Source organism: Solanum verrucosum, unplaced genomic scaffold, assembly GCF_900185275.1.
Source record: "Solanum verrucosum unplaced genomic scaffold, falcon-dt-bn FXZP01000229.1, whole genome shotgun sequence".
Taxonomy (NCBI): domain Eukaryota; kingdom Viridiplantae; phylum Streptophyta; class Magnoliopsida; order Solanales; family Solanaceae; genus Solanum; species Solanum verrucosum.
The window spans coordinates 5,492,347-5,510,263 of NW_026020011.1; the positions used below are offsets into that span (position 1 = coordinate 5,492,347).

Below are 17,917 nucleotides of genomic sequence, written 5' to 3' on the forward strand. Positions count from 1 at the left end.
ACAAAGCTCGTTTAGTGTTTAACTTTTTTCTAAATTAAGCTAATTACTTACTTACACACTAGTTTGTAAAATTACAAATTTTATCAGATTTTGGTATGTTTAGACATGTTGGATGCATGTATCCTGGGTATTATGGGGTCTAGATATATTGTATCTAAGTGAATTCACATGTGTCTGGAATAGATAGACAAATTTCGCTTGTTTTCTTCTCATCTTGTTCGACACTCTTCTATGTATCTATATTCTAGATACATGTGAATCACAACAAATACATGTATATAGTGTAATTAGATACAAATCTCGCTCATTTCTTTCCATCTTGTTCGACACTCTTCTATGTATCAATATTCTAGATACATGTGAATCACAACAAATACATGTATCTAGTGTAATTTGCATGTATCTAGGACATAGATAGACAAATCTCGATTGTATCTGCTGGAAAAAAACAAGTATCTAGGTGTATCTCATGCTCCCGTCAGAGGAAGAGGTTTGGACATGAGCGGGGTGTTGAAGAGAAATGTAATACGTCAATGAGAGATGAGAATTTTTGGACTTCGTATAAAGTTGGGGTAATCCTCCATTAATTGAACTAGCTTTTGAGGCTAAGATAGACCTGATTACATATACAGTCCTAAAATAATGGTACTCCCATTTTTGTTGGTCGCAAAGTCTGAGCTAGAATTTTGAATTTAATTCAATTTATAACTAAATATATATTTAATATTTTTTTAATTCAAAACATAAGGTCTAAGGAAAAGATTAAATTCGTTTGAATTCATACCTAATACTATTACTCTGTTCCTAGTTGCTCACATCCTTCAAAAGTAGTGTCAATTTGTTAGAACCCTCCAAAAGTAGTTCATTTTATAAAGAATCTAACACGAGTAAAACAACATTTCTAAAGGATCTAACATGCATTGCCTCTCCAAGTACTTTTTCAAATTGAAACTCATAATAAACTTCAATCCCTAACTCCGTACTTGTTATGTTACTCAAATCCTTTAAAATGTTTCCAAACGTATATCAAATTCTCCGTAAGTTAATTATTTTTGAAGGATCCGAACAATCTGGTTTATGAGAAATATATCAAGACAATGGGAAAACATTTCCCTTTTCAAAAGATGAATTAACCACATAAAAAGTGACATAATTGATATTATTCTAGATCACAGAATTGCAATAAAGTACACTCTAAAGTTGAAGATGGCTACTATGGGGAAGTAATCCCTAAATAGAACAAGCAAGCCAAACCATGTCCTATGATTGATTAAAATACAAAAAGCTAAATTAACAAGACAGAAAATGCAGAACACCTAAGCATCAGCAATTCAACATTTCTCACCAGTTCTTGAACTTAAGGTAAGAAGTGCCTTGGTCCTTATTCCTGCACAACTACGATTACACCGATTAAAATTACAACAATCCTCTTTCGGAGTCTTCTTCAGTGAATTAGTCGATGACAAGGAGTTCAATTGGTCAGAAAAGAGAGCATTAATAACTCATTTCCAAGGCATGCTCGAGATTCCTTGCAGGTTGTCGTTGGTGCATACTGGACCGCTCTGATTTAAGGGACTGCCTGGCCCACCAGATGATTCACTATAAGTGCCGCGTGATGGTGGGCTATTGGCCCCTGTCAAACCACCACCAACACCAAGATTGGCATTCAACGGAGCAGGTAATGTCTCAAAATGGTTTGCTGTTTTTGGCTCTTTCCGACCATCTGCAATGAAGCTACCTACAATAACCTGGAACAAAAGCTGTTTATTAGTGCCTGCTATGCATACAAAATTTGTACCACATATTACTCTTAACATTTAACATACGCGATAAATGGTAGTGCGAATACAAGTGTCAAGCCATTCACCTCTGTTATTATTAGTAGGTCCTCATACCTTTGAGTGCGGCTTTCTTCTTCTTTATTTTCTTTATCCGTTACTTTTTGAATATGGTAAACCTCACACACCTCAAAAGGTCAAAGATAACTAATGACGAAATATGATTGTACTTCTTTTTTAAGTCACCTGCCCCACACCCTTCACAAAAAAGGGATGATGCACACACATTCTTTCTTTCTTTTTTTCTGAATAATGTATGCTGCATGCTTTCGTAAAGCCAGAATAGTCTCATCCAAAGGAAAGAGGTATATAAGTAATCGGAGTGCCAAAACATAAACTTAATAATCAACGGATTGCTCATCTCGTATAGATACCAAGACCAGCTTCACTAATTACCATTTAACACTAAATCCGGGAAAGGCGGATACTGCTAATTCCGATCTTCCTTTTTGGACTTGACAAACAAAATATTCAAGCCTTTTCAAGAATCAGATGTAATATGAGAAGGCAAACCTGAACTGGTGATGCGGCAGTTAGAACACCCGCCACACAACCGCCTAAAATCCGTCCATCAGATCCAGCTAATGATACACTTAATCCACCTGTTCTGCTTTGTTGACCACCAATGTCAGACAGCATAAATGAACCAGAGAGAGACAAAATGTCAAACCGTCCCTACAAGAGGAAAAGGTCAGAAAAGCACTCAACAGTGAAATAATACACAATCCGAAAAGAGTGATGCAGAAGAGCAGATTTTTATTTGCAGATCAGTGAGTTCTAGAAGAGACGATCAACTAATTTCAGGCGCAGAATGAAGTTGAAATCAAGAATAAGATTAAAATGCATACGAACTGCATGTGGACTTTAGAAATAATAGTAAAAAATAAACATATCTCTCAAGTAGAATGAGGAAAAATGATCATTTTTTCCCTCACATCCAAGTGAGATGCCCCTGGAAGTAATACTATGAAGTAAATAAGAGACGAATTAAATTACAACAATATATTGAGGCTTTAAGGGCAAAGCACATTAACGTGTAGGCTTTAGTGAAAAAAGGGTGCTAATGAATATAAAAATTAATAAAAGTAATGCAGAAATACTACATAAAGACATTAATTATTTGGAATTCTTTTTTTTGAAAAACTATAATTAGCTTAAGTATGTAAGATGGAATGTGATATGCTATGTAACATATATATTTTTTTTGAGAAGGCTATGTAACATATATTAAGAGAAGTAAAACCTCATAGGTCGCAGTTCCACCAGATGTGGCAGTTTGTCTAAGAGTCACATTTGATATTGCACCACTGGCAGATAATATGCACACAGCCCTTGGACCATTCTGAGAAAACGACATTATTTTATATGCCACATCCTGAAAATCAGATAGTAAAGATTAGATATCTGGAAAACTATCACAAGTGTCCAAGAAAGTACAAGAATCAAAAGGCAACACAGGAATTCCAAGGGTCAACATTAAACACGTGTAGATATTTAGATCCGGGTTACAAAAGAATAGCGCTATATTGGTTGGGTGCTAAGAGGAGAAGTTTCAAGGCAATTGGACAAGTAAAAAAGGGTGAAAGGGCTCAACCAGCTTCTCACTTTTCCTAACTCAAATTCTTAGATGTCGTGACAGTGAAACTGAATTATTGACGGCAAAACTAATATGGAATAGTCGTAATTCAAGACATAAGAATATTTGCTGGCTATTCCCAAGTTTCATAAGAAATTAAATGTTCTTCAAGTCATTTTTTAAAAATCTATATAGCATTCAAAGGAAATACAAAGGATAAAGAGGTAACCTCTCCTGTTTTCACAGCGATAATATGTGGTGTGAATCCAAATCCTGTCGATCCTGCAATCAGAAAATGACGTTGAGAAGTTCTATTAATGATGCTGGACAAAAAAATGCAGGATATGTGGGATTTTACTATACAGGGCAAGTATAACATGTTCGCAACCTCCCATCCGCCCACCCAAAAAGAAGAAACAGAAAAAAAAAAAAAAAAATGAAAGAGAAGGATTGGAAAATCAGCATCTATCTTCTATTACATGTGATCCAAGAGAAATCATGAAAATGCAGATCAGTTATTTCAGTAGGGCAGAAACTTCTCATATAACTTTCAAAAACGAGGGAATAGCTCATTTCTAAAATGAGGATGCAATAATATATTTTTAAAAAAAAAATTTTTAAAAAAAACAGAGCTATAAATAACTTTTGAACTTTATGTGAGAGACTATTTGTAGTTCCTTCTTGAATATTTGCCAAAAGGTGAAAAAGGGGAAGAAAAATTAAAAGAAAAAGAAACATATTTAAAAAACAATATACAGAATATGCTATAAGTACTACTTCCTCCGTAAGATTCTGAAGTCAGTCTATGTAGATTCATTGATCCAAATCCCATCTTTCTTTGTTCTCGTTTACTTGTCATGATTCGCTTTACGAAGAAGTTAAATTGAATTAGATTAATTCAATTAACTTTAGATGTCCGAAAACTACACAAAAAATACTATAAGTTGCAATCTTTCTCATATTAATATAATGAAAAACACTCAAGAGTGTGGCCTAGTGGTCAATGAAGTGATTGACAGTCATGAGGTTTTAGGTTCAAATCTCAGCGGAGACAAAAACACTATGTAATTCTTCCCATTTATCCTAGTTTTGGTGGGCAGGGTTACGTGGTACCTGTCACTGGTGGGAGGTGATAGGTAGGTAGAACTAATCGAGGTGTACAAAAGCTGACCCGAACACTACGGTCATAAAGAAAAATAATGAAAAAAACATATTAAAATGTTGGTCAAATGCATATAGTTTGACTCTCTCGAAAGGAAACGTGACAAGTATAAGTGAAAAAAACATAGTAAATGCTTGTCCAAGTGCATACAGTTTGACTCTCGAGAAATGAAACGTGACAAGTATAAGTGACGGAAGGAGTACTTTTGAAATAAAATATTATACTATGACAACAACTTTGCTCAATTCAAAACATTGAAAGCAAAAGCATAAACATTCTATATTACACATGAAAAATGCTTATAAATAAATAAGAATTTACCAAGATTGTCCATTTGTTGTTTTTTGCCAGATCCAGGAGGTCTCCCTCTACCTTTCTTCAAAGAATTTGGCGAAGCTGGTCCTCCAGAAAGCATTTGAGCACCAGCAGAATTACCCGGATCTCGGGGAGACAAACTACCGCCGAGAGGACCTCCAGCAACCGGCGGCGAACCAGCAGGATTCAAACCCAATGCCATAGACCCATCCGGCCCGTATTTCCTAGGCCTTCCTCTCTTCCGTTTCATCGGCTCCGACGAATTATTGTTCAAGTTCTGCAACATCACAGTCCCAGCTCCGGCAGAACCTTCAGCCGACTGGTACGGTGGCGGGGCAAACACAGCTGTATTTTCATCTCTGTAACCCATATGCATATTCTGAACCACCGGCGTCGTTGCCGGAACATTCGCCGGAGAATTTTGAACTCCGGCAACACTGAAATGATCTCTACTGGTCATTACTCCACTACCTGCCTCAGATACCGACATTTTTCATCGATTTTTCCACAAATTCACCTGAGAAAGAACACCATAACAAAAAAAAAACAATTTTTTCAGCTCCAATGGCTTCTACAAATCTACAAAATTACTTTTGTAGCAGAAAAAAACGAAAATTACAGTTTTTCAGAGCTAAAACCCTAACAAAAGTTCATCAGTATAAACCCTAACCCTAGAAATTCAACTGAAAATCAACACAAGAAATTTTTGCATAATTGATCAAGCTTAACTATAAACCCAGAAAAAATTTCAGATTTTTTTCCAAAAATTTTAACAGATCAAGCAAAAAATAAATTAAAAAAAATAAATTAAAGGTCGAAAAATAGTATCAACCATAAACAATTAAAAAAATAATTATTTTTTTCGAAAAAATAAATAAATCTGAAAATTCAAATGAAATAAGAAGAAATCTGAATTTTCTTACCGTAAATTGGAAATTGTCAAGATAGACGAGAAAAAGAAAATATATATTTAGGGTTTAGAGAAAGAGGAAAAGAAAAAGAAATAAAAATGACCTTTTTATTTTCTGAAATAATTTGTGTTTTTTTTTTTGTTTGATTTCCGTTATATATTATGATGTTGATTAAAAATAAAAATAAATAAAGGTGAAAAAGGAAAAAGGCAGGTAAGAAAAGTTAAGGCTAAAAATTGCTCTAGTACAATTATTATAATTATAGATTGCATTTAATTCCAAGACCTTTTTTTTTTCAAATTTATCAATATGAACACGTGACTTCATTTCTTTTCATTTTCTTAAATCTTGTCTAGTCATAAAAAATATGTATTTTTATTTATTTAGGATAAAGATAAAGACACCTTATGACAAGTGATGTCATTTGATAATAATTTATTTATAATTTTAAAAAAACTACTAACTATATATAGAAAATATGAAATAAAAATGAGTAGCTAATATAAAATAATATTTGACAATTTGCATTTATTTATTTTTTGGCTAAATAGATATTTTATTTATTGACGTAAATTGGGATTCGAAAGTATTAATAGAAGTTCGAATTGTTCTTGTTATATATATATATATATGCGAAGGAATTTAATAATATAGCGATATTTAAAGTTGACAGTCTTCATAAACACTTAATTTTTTACTAAATTTTGTCAACATATCAACTATATGATTGACCTTTCGATAAATATGTTTAATTTATGGATAGTGTAGAGTGCATTAAAAAATAAGACCTTTGATAAATATGTGTATATGTGTAATGTGTATTAATTTTTTCTTTGGTGATGGAATAAATGATAAACCAACTAGACTCAAGCTCTTCTAGAATGTAAGGATCACCTACTTTTTATTTTATTATTTAATGTAATGAAAAAAACTTCCAATGTTTTTTAACTATAACAACGGGCGGAATCGGCGTACAGTCAGGGGCTCATCTGAATCCCTTTCAGCGAAAAATTTCAGTACTATTTATATATGGTTAAATTTATTTTTATGGATATATAATAGATATTGAACCTCCTTCGATTAGTTCGTGTGTTCAGTTCTTCAAATTTTGAACCTCCTTGTTAAAATTCTAGCTCCGCCATTGTCCCTAACAAAAAGTTACTAAACTATATCTTGTATTTATTTACATATCATAAAAAGTCTCTAGGAAAATAAAAAAACGTCACACTGAACATAATATTTTCTTTGAGAAAACTGCTTCATACCGAGTTCCTTTTTTTCTTTTTCATCCAGTGTCCAGTACTCACTTCAAACAACTAATAACTATTCACGCTTACCAACATGGGTTGTGGTGCACTGGTAGGAGTGCTTCACCCTTGACTAGAGGTCTCGGGTTCGATCCCTGGGTATGGAGAACATTCTGTTGGGAGCGCCACCCCCGAATGATCTCTGTAGAGCGCGATCTAGATTTAGTCAGAGCTCCAATGTAAAAAAAAAAAAAAAAAAAAAAAAAAAAAAAAACTATCCACGTCTGAGAAATACCACATTGAATAAAACGACTTCATACATAAAACTCGAACTCAAGACATCTCGTTAAGAAGCATACCACAACTTTTGGTGCTCTTTATACCTATTTTTCAATGATAATTTATTTATTTTTAATAAAAAAAAAAAAACTGCCAGAGTGGAATTTCCAACTGTATCTATTTGATGAAAATAGCAGAAAACTGGTTGGCTGGGAATTGGATACACCAATATCTCTGCTTCTTCAAGAAAACAAAAAAATAAAAAATGGTGACTCTTTCATCTTCATCTCCATCTTTGAATTATTACCAGTATCAAGCTATTCTTCGCTTGCCACGTGTCCCTTCAATCTCTTCTAATCTTCTTAAAGGTTCAATTTTTACTTCTTTATCTTCTCTAAAAAGTAACATTTACATTAATTCATACTAATTTTATTTCATTTTTTTGAACTTGTTTAGGCCCCAAGAGAAATGGAAACTCAGTTATTTTCTGCTACAATAACACTGTGCCTGATTCAAGAACAGGGTAATTTTTTTTACTTCCTTTGTTAACTTTTTCGTGTCATTCGAATTTTACCCAATGTAACAATAAAGTCACTAAATTTTACTCAATGTAACAATAAAGTCAATATTTTGTTGAGAATTGTGGTGTCTGAGTCTGCTTACGTGCATCTTGAAGTATGATTGCTACCACTTTACTCAGTGTAGTAGTAAAGTCAATATTTTTTTTATAATCGTGTTGCTCAGGCCAGCTTATAGTCACCTTGATTATTTTTATTATAATGTTGTTGTTTATGCCAGCTAATATTCACTTCAATTACTTTCACATGATACTTGTTATCTCCCACTAACACAGGTACAGTGTAACTCTATCTATCAAGGCTCAAACAGATGAGAAGAAATCACTTAGTGTTTTGCCAGACAAATTTTGTTGATAACACACAAATTTTTTTTAAAATTTTCCATTATAGTGATTAGTGGGTAAAAATATGTGACTTTATTGATATAGTAGATAAAACTCAGAAATTTTAATTGACAAAAAATATTTGTGTTTTTAGTGTTATAGACTATAGTAGCTAAAATTCAGTTAGTTTGATGTGTTCGGATAAATTTGTGTGTTTGTTGTTATCGTTAGTAAAGTTTGGTGATCGTAAGCGAAATTATCCTTATCTTTTTCCTATTGTGTGTTTTATTTCATTCAGTTACCATGAAGTGTTGTCAATTTTCGATCTGCTAGATCGATAATCAGAGTACATTTGTGAATTTCTTCTTTTGTTTACCTCATTTGGTTCTGAACTTCGAATATTTGGATAGTGAGCAAGTTAAAGGAGAATGCGTAACCAAGAGAAGAGAGCTCCTGCTACAGGCAGGCTCTGTTGCACTTTCTCTGTCCGCCTTTACATCGATTGCATTGGCAGAGAACGGTACACTTTGATTAATTTTTTCACTTTGACATGCTCAGTATCCTTCAAAATGTCTACTTGCTAAAAAGGATGATGTTATTTCAGATGTCCCGGAGGATTTTCGTGTTTATTCAGATGATGTCAACAAGTTTAAGATCATGATACCTAGTGGTATGGTTTTACATTCCGTTTTTTCTTCTTGAATGCAAGTATTTTAGGTGCTCTTCATAGATAAATCCATGTGTTGAAGAGAGCGTGTATGGATTATTATGATTTACAGTAGCTTTGACTGTTAATTCTGTAAGAAAATTGAGAACTGGTATGTAAAATGTAGTAACAAAAATTGGATCTTTTGTTCTTTTTTTTGGATAACCGTAGTGACTTTGGGAAACTTGCGGGCACCTTGACTAATTCCGGGGTGTCATCTACCTCCCATCAGTATAGTTATCGAGTAACTTTGTCCACCAAGGCTTGGACAGAAAGGAAAATCACCTTTGCTGAACAAATATAGGATCTTTTTGGCTTAAAAATTGAGACAGAAAACTTTTAAATTCATTGTTCTTGGGAAGAGGTGATTTCTGTCAAGAATAAAGAGATTTGCTCTAACGCAAAGAGAATGAGAAGAAAATGATGGTAACAAATGAAGAATTACTTGCAGATTGGCAAATAGGCGCGGGAGAAGGTGATGGAGTAAGGTCACTCTTAGCTTTCTATCCTCCAGAAGCTTCTAACTCAAATGGTATTAGTTGGACATTGGTGATGGATCGATTCATTTGAGCTTTTTATTAAATTGTTGTGTATATGAACTCAATCATCTGTTGTTTCAGTCAGCATTGTAATCACAAGCCTTGGTGCTGATTTCACCAAGTTGGAATCTTTCGGGAAAGTTGATGCTTTTGCTGAGAATCTGGTGCGGATGAATCCATCCCTACTTTGCAAAAAACTCTCCGTTCCTTTTTCTTTTTTGCTTCAGTTCGCGTTCTTACTTTGGTCCTCAATGATTTTTAATAGGTCAGTGGATTAGACAGAAGCTGGCAAAGGCCTCCGGGAGTGAAAGCAAAACTCATAGATAGCAAAGCTTCTAAAGGTATATAACACAATCTAAAACACTCGTTAAAACTTGCCTCGATGCAATGGTTATTTGAGGTTTACTTATAAATCGAACAGTCTGTTTATAAAGCCATGAAATGGAATGCATACTATTGTGTCTACACAATTAGAAAGTGCTTTTATGAAATGATTTTCAACAAGTCAAAAAGAAAAGTTCTCATTCCTAGAGTTTAGAACACGTAAACTTTAAATTTTGAATCCGCCTCTACCATTTAAGAAACTAAGTGATTTTATCTCACTGAAGTAGTTGCGACTCTGCTTCAATGTATTATGAGTTTATACTTGCACATGATGTGAGGACGTTCAATTTTTTGAGCCGTTGATAATTGTCACTCTTATTAATCAGGGTTGTATTACATCGAGTACACTCTCCAAAATCCCGGTGAAAGTCTCAGACATCTATTTTCAGTGCTCGGGATAGCAGACAATGGGATTTACAACAGACTGTATACTCTCACTGGACAGGTCAGCTAAACGAAGCAAAAAGACACGCATTAAACTTACTTGGCTTTTCATTTTTCCATTACGAGAGGATGATGAAGAGTACGATAAGACTGTAATGTTGATAAGATTTTATTTATCTCGCAGTTTGTAGACGAGGAGGCAGAGAAATATGGTGCCAAAATACAGAAGGTAATTTTAAGATCATTTTCTTCTTGTTTTGTGTGTGCTAGTTTTTTGAGTGAAGATATGCATCACAAAAATGTCTGTAGTATCTCAAAAGAAAGTGTCCCTCGTGGATTAGGAAGAACTCTCTTTTTCGTAATAAGTAATTGTAAACTTCGATAGGCTTTGTAAAGAGATATAGAATGCTTGTACACATGAGAAACGGGATTGAAGGCGAAAGAGGTGGATTTGCCCCTCTTCCCCCTGCACGCGAGTATATATGAGGCCTAATCCAATTCTGATTCTTCTTTTCTTTCCTGGATTCCATAATCCCTTCTCGAACCAAACATGAATCTTTCTATTCATTTGTCTCTCACGAGACAGTGTCATCAACGACACACCTCAAGCTAGAAGAAACTTTCTGTGATTATATTATACAGTTTCTGTGATATGTTGAAGTAAGTTGCATCACATTTCATATTAACTCTGTATATGTATAATTAGAAGTTGTCTTCACCAGAAATTGTCAATTTGTGCAAAATGTTGTGTAGCTTGACGGATATATTTTCACAGTTTACCTATACATACACGTCAATCTCCTTTCTCGGATTGAGTTAGATCACCAAGTTTAAGTGATGAAAGACGGAAATACCTCAGTGCGGTGACCTCAACTGTAGAACGTTTTCACGATTTCTTAAGAAAATGTTCATCGCCTGTTCCACATGTTTGGAATCAATGTCTGAAGTTTCTTGCAATGTGCAGGCTGTTTCTTCTTTCAGATTAATATGATGACATAAATAGAGAACGCGATATCACAAATTTTGGCTTGAGCTTCTGGTTTTTCTCGTTGGTGAATGGTAAACATAATTGAGAGCGCGATATCACAAATTCAAGTTCTGGTTAAGGTATATTATGACAACTCAAGAAAAACTGTAGTTGTAAGTATGAACCAGCAACTTGATCAATGTTAGAGCTAGCATTTGCATATATTGTTATATACCAAAAATGTATGGAATTTTTCGATAAAAATATGACCTTGGTGCAAATAATTTGATGCTCAAGTTTTGATTATATATTTTTATTCTCCTCAAGACCTTAAATCAGTTATTTGAGATTTATAGCCATCTTTCTTTGTGAAGCGATAAATACAATATTGCAAAAGGACAACTCAGTACATGAAAGATCCCACATTCAGATAGAGTTGTATAGGCTAACCTACAAAGTGCATTCCTGTCCTAACTAGTTTTTCTCTTTCTTTTTTTGGTTTCCCACCCAGTACTGTCCCATTCGAATGGCGTACTATAGGCCGCCTATTCTGGGGTAACGCTCCCAACAGGACTTTCTCCATACTAGTTTTTCTCTTTCTTTCGTATTCGTTTTAAACAGTCTATTCCCCATTGATAGAACCAATTCTTTCTCCAGACAACTCCAAAATGTAACACTATTCCTTTAATTTCTTCTTTTCCTGCTACCAAATAAGCAATTTTCATCCTCCAAAACTCTACTTTTTTCTCCATTCTCAAGCAAATCTCCTCCACAATCATCTTCCTAATGTTGAGAAGAAACAGTAGGCTAGGCTTAATTAAGAAAGAAAAAGATTTCTGGGGGTGGATGGGGAGATGGGATGGGAGTTGAGACCCCCCGACAAATCGAACAATCAAACCACATGCAAGGAGCTTGTAAAGAGAAATACTCCATGCTAGCTACTTACCGATGCTATACGAGTCTTCAACAATGAAGGTGGTGTTAACTGATATTTTTGATAAACATCTTCCACCACCTTCAGCTTCAGGTCTGAAAGAGTACTTCAAAAAAGTATGTGTCTGCCAATAATTTCGAGATTATAATAGAATTGTCAAATGCTAAAAAGAGAGATATGTTTCAGTATCAAAACAACATACTACTCCAAGCTATGTTCATCACATATTCATCTGTCTTTGAAAAGCAATCTAAGTTTCTACTGGGGCGGCTGAAGCCGAAATACCTCATTTGCTATATCTGGGCCCTTCAAAGTTTTTGACCCACAGTATCATCAACAACAACTAAACAACTATGGCCAAGCATTCACAATGTTAGCCAACTACCACTACTCCTGCTTTGTTAACTCAGAGATTTTGCTGCGCAAAGGGCACATGAACATGAAGACACCCATGAAGGGTGAAAACAGCGTTGCTCCGAAGCTGATCAATTCTAGCAGGTAAGGTGACCACCTGAAAAAAAAAATATGTCAAGCCAACTTACAAATGGAGAACCTTTTGATTGTCGTAGACTTCTTAAAGTGTTGTGATCAACAAATAGAAACGTAACAATGATATAGTTTTCAGATCCATTGAAGAAATATCAAGTTTTCTGCATGACAGTTTCTCTTTACCAAAGAAAATTACCCGTCCAAAAATATGCAAGTAAGGCACAGATTGAATTACTCTATCAAAGTCAAAATCAGTAAAATAAATAGCAAGGTGTGTACCTTCTTGAAGGCAGTAACACCCCAAAGATTGTCAAGTTGGTTTGGTTGACCGGTAATGACCAGGCGACCAGCTGGATCAGATTGAACCCGTACCTATGTTTACCAAGAAATAAGGGCATTAGAGCTTTGAGATGGTGTAAAAAGACGAAAACAAATTGAATGCACTTGATGGAAACAAGTAGCACGATTGGTATTATACCTCCTCTTGTGAAAACCCAGGCACCAGTGCATAGACCTCAAAGGAATCATTCTGTTTGCATAAAATCATTACAAATCACATGAGAGAAATGGAATGCATAATCTAGAGGTTCTTATTTGCATAAAATCATTACAAATCACATGAGAGAAATGGAATGCATAATCTAGAGGTTCTTAATTCTTTTGTTCTGAGAGGAACTTACTGTTTCACGAACATTGATTTTCACCCAATCAGCGGGGGGTCCAACATCAACAACTAGGACATCCAACCTGGCAGATGGAAAGCAATTTATCTTTACATCAGAAACGGAGGAACCAAAATAGAGAGAGATAGAGAAATACTATTGAAGTTCCTAGTACTCTTTTTCTTTTGGGTGATAAAAACTGCTGGTGTACAAGATAAAAACATTAGAAGAAAGGACCAAGATAAAGTACGACTTACAGCTTAAATGTTTCAGTTTCTGCAGCTTTCATTGGGTGCTCTACTTCATTTTGTCCCTGGTGCTTAAGAGAACCTGAATACAACAAGAAGTTCTGCTGCGGTCACTATTCCTTTTTGATAAGAGTACGAGTTAAAGCAAAAACTAAAGTTCTCGGAGAGTGCCAGACTTCATAGTGGGAAATGGTGAAGAGAAAACAGCTCAATGATAGAGATATATGAAGAAGTCAAGTTGGCAAAGAATTGACGAACAATCTTACCACTAGTTTTTAGGCTCTTCGCACGCTTGGCGTATTGTTGGCACTCCTGTCCTATAAAAGATGAAAATCACCAAAATTACTTGTACATCGCAATAGACAGGATCAAACTTAAGAAAATCAATGCCCGAAGACCTCTACAAGGATTCAGCAGCAGACCTTTACAATTGGCTCAGCAACCTCACCATAACCAAGAAGGTGTTGCTCCTGCCAACCTAGCCTACAACGAGCAGCTGAATCTCTTACTGCCCTTCCTGATGCAGAAATTTGGTACCCACTTCCCTGCAGAATTACTTTAAATAGTTAATTTTGTAGGAACCCATAAATTTCAAAAGCTAGATCTGCCTCTGGACTCTACTTGAACAATGAATTCACTTTCGTTATTAGCTACATGTCCTTTTTAGAGAAAGGTAATTGTCATACAAAGCTAGTACTAAGTAAGTGTTGTAGTAATTACAAGTGAGATAAAAAATCCCTATCCAATTCTAATAGGTATTGTAAGAGACTAAGTATTGATTATGCTTCATTTACAGTTTACACCAAAAAAAGGCAAAAGTATGCATGTGAATGAGTTAGCTATGTCTTCAAAGCAACTGTTGTTCCTTTCCTTCAAAATAGTCGACCATATGCATGTTGGAGTTAGTTTTTTTTTTTTAAAAATAAAGAAATAATTACACATTGTGTACAATAACAAATAGAAACTTAAGCTACACATGGGCACAACCATATAAGGCCAATCTTAAATTGAGTTACTCCTTACTTAAAAAAAGTCTTTTCCTAGTGGCCCTAATCCCAAAGTGAGGACATACAGATTTCCGTCAAAGTCAACTAAAGAAGGATCTCCATGATCAACTTTGAGAACTTGATCAAAGTCACAATACGTCGATGATTCAACTACTTAGGGTAATAGGCTTCCTCATACATCAATTAAAAGGTGTACAACATACAGCAGATGTGAAGATACATCACATAACAACAATGTAAACACAGCGTTACCTCATTGTCAACACCCGAAGAACCAGGAGGAGGAGCAATAGGAAGTTGAAGCTCTCCGTTTTGTGTCCTATGCTTTTCGTATTGGAGAAGTAACTAACATAGAAAGAAATCATCAGATAATAGAATGTACAAAAACAAAAAACAAGAGAGAGATAACTTTTTAGAACAAATTCTATTCAAAATCACTATACAAGCATAGATGCATGGAGATGAAGTTCTTTATTCAAGATACTTCACAAAGCACCCACCAATTTTTTTGATAAGGTTAAATAATTTGTTAATGATTGAGGAAAATCCCGTATACAAGCTGTATAACAAGAAATAGAGAACCTATACAAAAATATCGTCCTCAACAAAAGACATTCAATCATCTATACAAGCAGGGACCTCATAGGTGCACCAAAAAAGAAACTAGAGATAGAAAGGCTAATCCTTACATTTACAAAATCAATTTCTATCCCTTCAAACACTCTCCCCCTCTCCTTCCATACAACCCACATGAGAGATAACATCGCAAATCACCTACCCACTAACAAGGCGACATAATTCAGTTCCCAGAAACTCACCTACCAAATATTAGCAACATGGTGGACAGTGGTTAAAATATGCTAATAACTATTAAAGGAAGAGAACTTCATGTTATTACCTTCTCATAGAAGCCGCGGAATGTCCAAGATACTGTAGTGCAAGTCCTGAGAAAGAAGATTATCAGAGCCCCAAAAAAAGCATTTAGAGAAAGTCGTATAATAGTTGATAGAAGGCATTGGTATTGTCTTATATATTCAGTTGATTATCAGTCCAGTAAATTCTTATCTTATTCTAGCATTAAAAGATATCTTGATCATTACAACCCCATTCTTTATTCTAAGTTACTCATCTAAATAGTGACATCAGACATCGACACTCATTTCACATTGAGCAAATCTAGCATAAGGAAGCATCCCGTCAGTATCTCATAAAGTCTAGACTCCCTATTCATAAGCATCTGTAAATATTTTAGGCTTCAAGTCGCTGCATGGTTAACTCCAGAACCAATTGCCACCACTCAGATACGTGTATAAGATCCCTGGTCCTCTATATTTGATCAAGACCTAACAGAAAGAAAGATGCAACATTTCCTTGGGTATGTTGTTTATTGTTAATGCGGTGTATGTTTCTGCACTATAGCCTAAGTTGTTGGATCGGTGCGGGTGTCCGATACGGGTGCGGATCTAGATGTTGATCCTTCCATGATCTAATTTTTAAGATTCAGGGGATATGGATCCATGTAGGGATACGGGTGCGGGATTCGCCTAAAATAATAAATATCTAAAAGAAGAGTTAGAAAACCTAAATTATGAGATATTACGGAGAACTTGAGAGAATCTGGAAGGAGATTAACGGAAAAGGAGTGACATAGAAATTTCTAGATAAAAGGTATTTCATTTTCTTCAATTTCACCTTAGCTTTTGTATTGATTACAGGCAATCATTAAAACTGTCCACACTTACCCCATCGATTTTGGTCAAAGCACCCAAAATCGGTTGACCAAATTGGACACGGATCCCACATCCATGTCGTGTTGACACGGGTTGGCACCAAAAGTGAAGAATCCGTGAAACTTAGCTTATAGTTTGATGTTGGAATCTATGTTGTATTTTTGCAAAAGCACTTCATGTTTTCTTGTATTTTCAATTTTAGTAGTTTTAATACTCTCTCCGCTATAAAAAGAATGCCTCTTTCCAAGTTACCAAGTTCAAAGAAAAGAATGCCTCTTCCCTTTTTGGTAATTCTTAATTTCAACCTGTCACAAGTAGAGTCCGAGTGACTAAGCTTATAGCTTGATGTTGGAATATGTTGTTATTTTTTCAAAAACACTTCATGTTTTCTTCGTATTTTCAATTTTAGTAGTTTTAATATTCTCTCTACTATAAAAAAATGCCTCCTTCCAAAGTTACCAAGTTAAAGAAAGAATGTTTCTTCCCTTTTTTTGGCAATTCTTAATTTCAACGTGTCACAACTCACATGACATGTTAAGACCACAGATAAAGGACATTTTGGTACATTCTACGCATTTTGGTTTATCTAAACTCAAATCTAAAATGAACCTTAACCTAAAATTCTTATTTGAAAAACTTTTTATTGTATCGATCTATTTGAGTATTACTAAACTAAAATAGCTTACTAATCTCACAATTGCTTATTCATATGTTTATGAGTTAATACAGGCCGTATGGTGAAATTGGTAGACACACTGCTCTTAGGAAGCAGTGCTAATGCATCTCGACTCGAGTCGAGTGGCAGCATACTATCTTCTAAAAAGGATAAATAGATCTTATAATGAATTCAATTCCGATTTCCATTTAAAATTATGTAATTAAGGGCTCTTCTTTTTAAAGTTTTTATGATATTTTCAACCTTGAGCATACATTAACTCACATTTCCTTTTCGATCATTTCAATTGTAATTGTTAAAAAGTCCCACATCGGAAGAGGAATGGGAAATTGGACTCCTTATATGGACTTGGACAAACCTCCCTCATGAGCTAGCTTTTGAGGTTGAGGTAGACTCAGGTGTCATATCTTTATATGGTATTAGAGTTAGACTCACCCAGTTTGTTGTTCACCGATGTTGGTCCCCATTTATAACGGTTCATGCTCTAGTTGAGGTCTGGGATGTACGGGGAATGTTAAGAAATCCCACATCGGAAGAGGGATGAGAAATTGGACTCTTTATATGGAAATGGACAAACCACCTCTCATGAGCTGGGGTTGAGTTGCGTCCAGGTGCCATATCTTTACAGTAATTACCATTCATTTGATAACCTTTTTAGTCGATGAAATCGTAAAACTATACGATTCATCAGAAAAAGGCAATAGTTGTTCTTTTCTATATAACAAGATTATGTTACTCGTTGGATTTCTTCGGGACATTTCCCACTAAGCGATTTATATGAATCATTAATTTTCCTTTCATGGAGTTTCTCCCTAATTCATATTAATTCTGTATTTCAAAAAAATTGTTATAATTTTAAGTAAAATAATTGGACCAAGTGCTATTTTGATCCAAGGCTACAAGTTTCAAAAAAATTATTTACTTTTTTAAAGTCTATGTCAAAGTCAAAAACCAGACAACAT

The 17,917-nt window shown here is 34.8% G+C and overlaps 2 protein-coding genes and 1 pseudogene across 2 annotated transcripts; 1 reads left to right on the forward strand and 2 right to left on the reverse strand.

Moving 5' to 3' along the window:
• Positions 1-1,089: 1,089 nt before the first annotated feature.
• On the reverse strand, positions 1,090-5,816 carry LOC125820122 (AT-hook motif nuclear-localized protein 10). The gene is made up of 5 exons (XM_049499545.1): positions 4,898-5,816; positions 3,644-3,696; positions 3,082-3,213; positions 2,352-2,513; positions 1,090-1,748 (listed from the first exon to the last, which is right to left on the reverse strand). The coding sequence occupies exons 1-5, from the start codon at positions 5,379-5,381 to the stop codon at positions 1,503-1,505; spliced, it is 1,077 nt and encodes a 358-aa protein (XP_049355502.1). The 5' UTR covers positions 5,382-5,816; the 3' UTR covers positions 1,090-1,502.
• Positions 5,817-7,593: 1,777 nt separating this feature from the next.
• On the forward strand, positions 7,594-11,517 carry LOC125820371 (psbP domain-containing protein 3, chloroplastic-like). The gene is made up of 10 exons (XM_049499804.1): positions 7,594-7,696; positions 7,785-7,851; positions 8,640-8,749; positions 8,834-8,899; positions 9,387-9,467; positions 9,556-9,638; positions 9,740-9,815; positions 10,185-10,303; positions 10,427-10,471; positions 11,207-11,517. The coding sequence occupies exons 1-10, from the start codon at positions 7,594-7,596 to the stop codon at positions 11,231-11,233; spliced, it is 777 nt and encodes a 258-aa protein (XP_049355761.1). The 3' UTR covers positions 11,234-11,517.
• Positions 11,518-12,549: 1,032 nt separating this feature from the next.
• The window catches only part of LOC125820372 (AT-rich interactive domain-containing protein 5-like), a 6,898-nt pseudogene continuing 1,530 nt past the window's right edge, over positions 12,550-17,917 (reverse strand).

Excerpts from the sequence above, each read along its gene's own strand:
- LOC125820122 (XM_049499545.1), bottom strand. The coding sequence starts at position 5,381 with ATGTCGGTATCTGAGGCAGGTAGTGGAGTAATGACCAGTAGAGATCAT. Across the intron at positions 3,214-3,643 it reads TCGCTGTGAAAACAGGAGAG|GATGTGGCATATAAAATAAT; the intron begins GTTACCTCTTTA and ends TCTGATTTTCAG. Across the intron at positions 1,749-2,351 it reads CTGCCGCATCACCAGTTCAG|GTTATTGTAGGTAGCTTCAT; the intron begins GTTTGCCTTCTC and ends CTTTTGTTCCAG.
- LOC125820371 (XM_049499804.1), top strand. The coding sequence starts at position 7,594 with ATGGTGACTCTTTCATCTTCATCTCCATCTTTGAATTATTACCAGTAT. Across the intron at positions 9,639-9,739 it reads ATGCTTTTGCTGAGAATCTG|GTCAGTGGATTAGACAGAAG; the intron begins GTGCGGATGAAT and ends GATTTTTAATAG. Across the intron at positions 10,304-10,426 it reads TGTATACTCTCACTGGACAG|TTTGTAGACGAGGAGGCAGA; the intron begins GTCAGCTAAACG and ends TTTATCTCGCAG.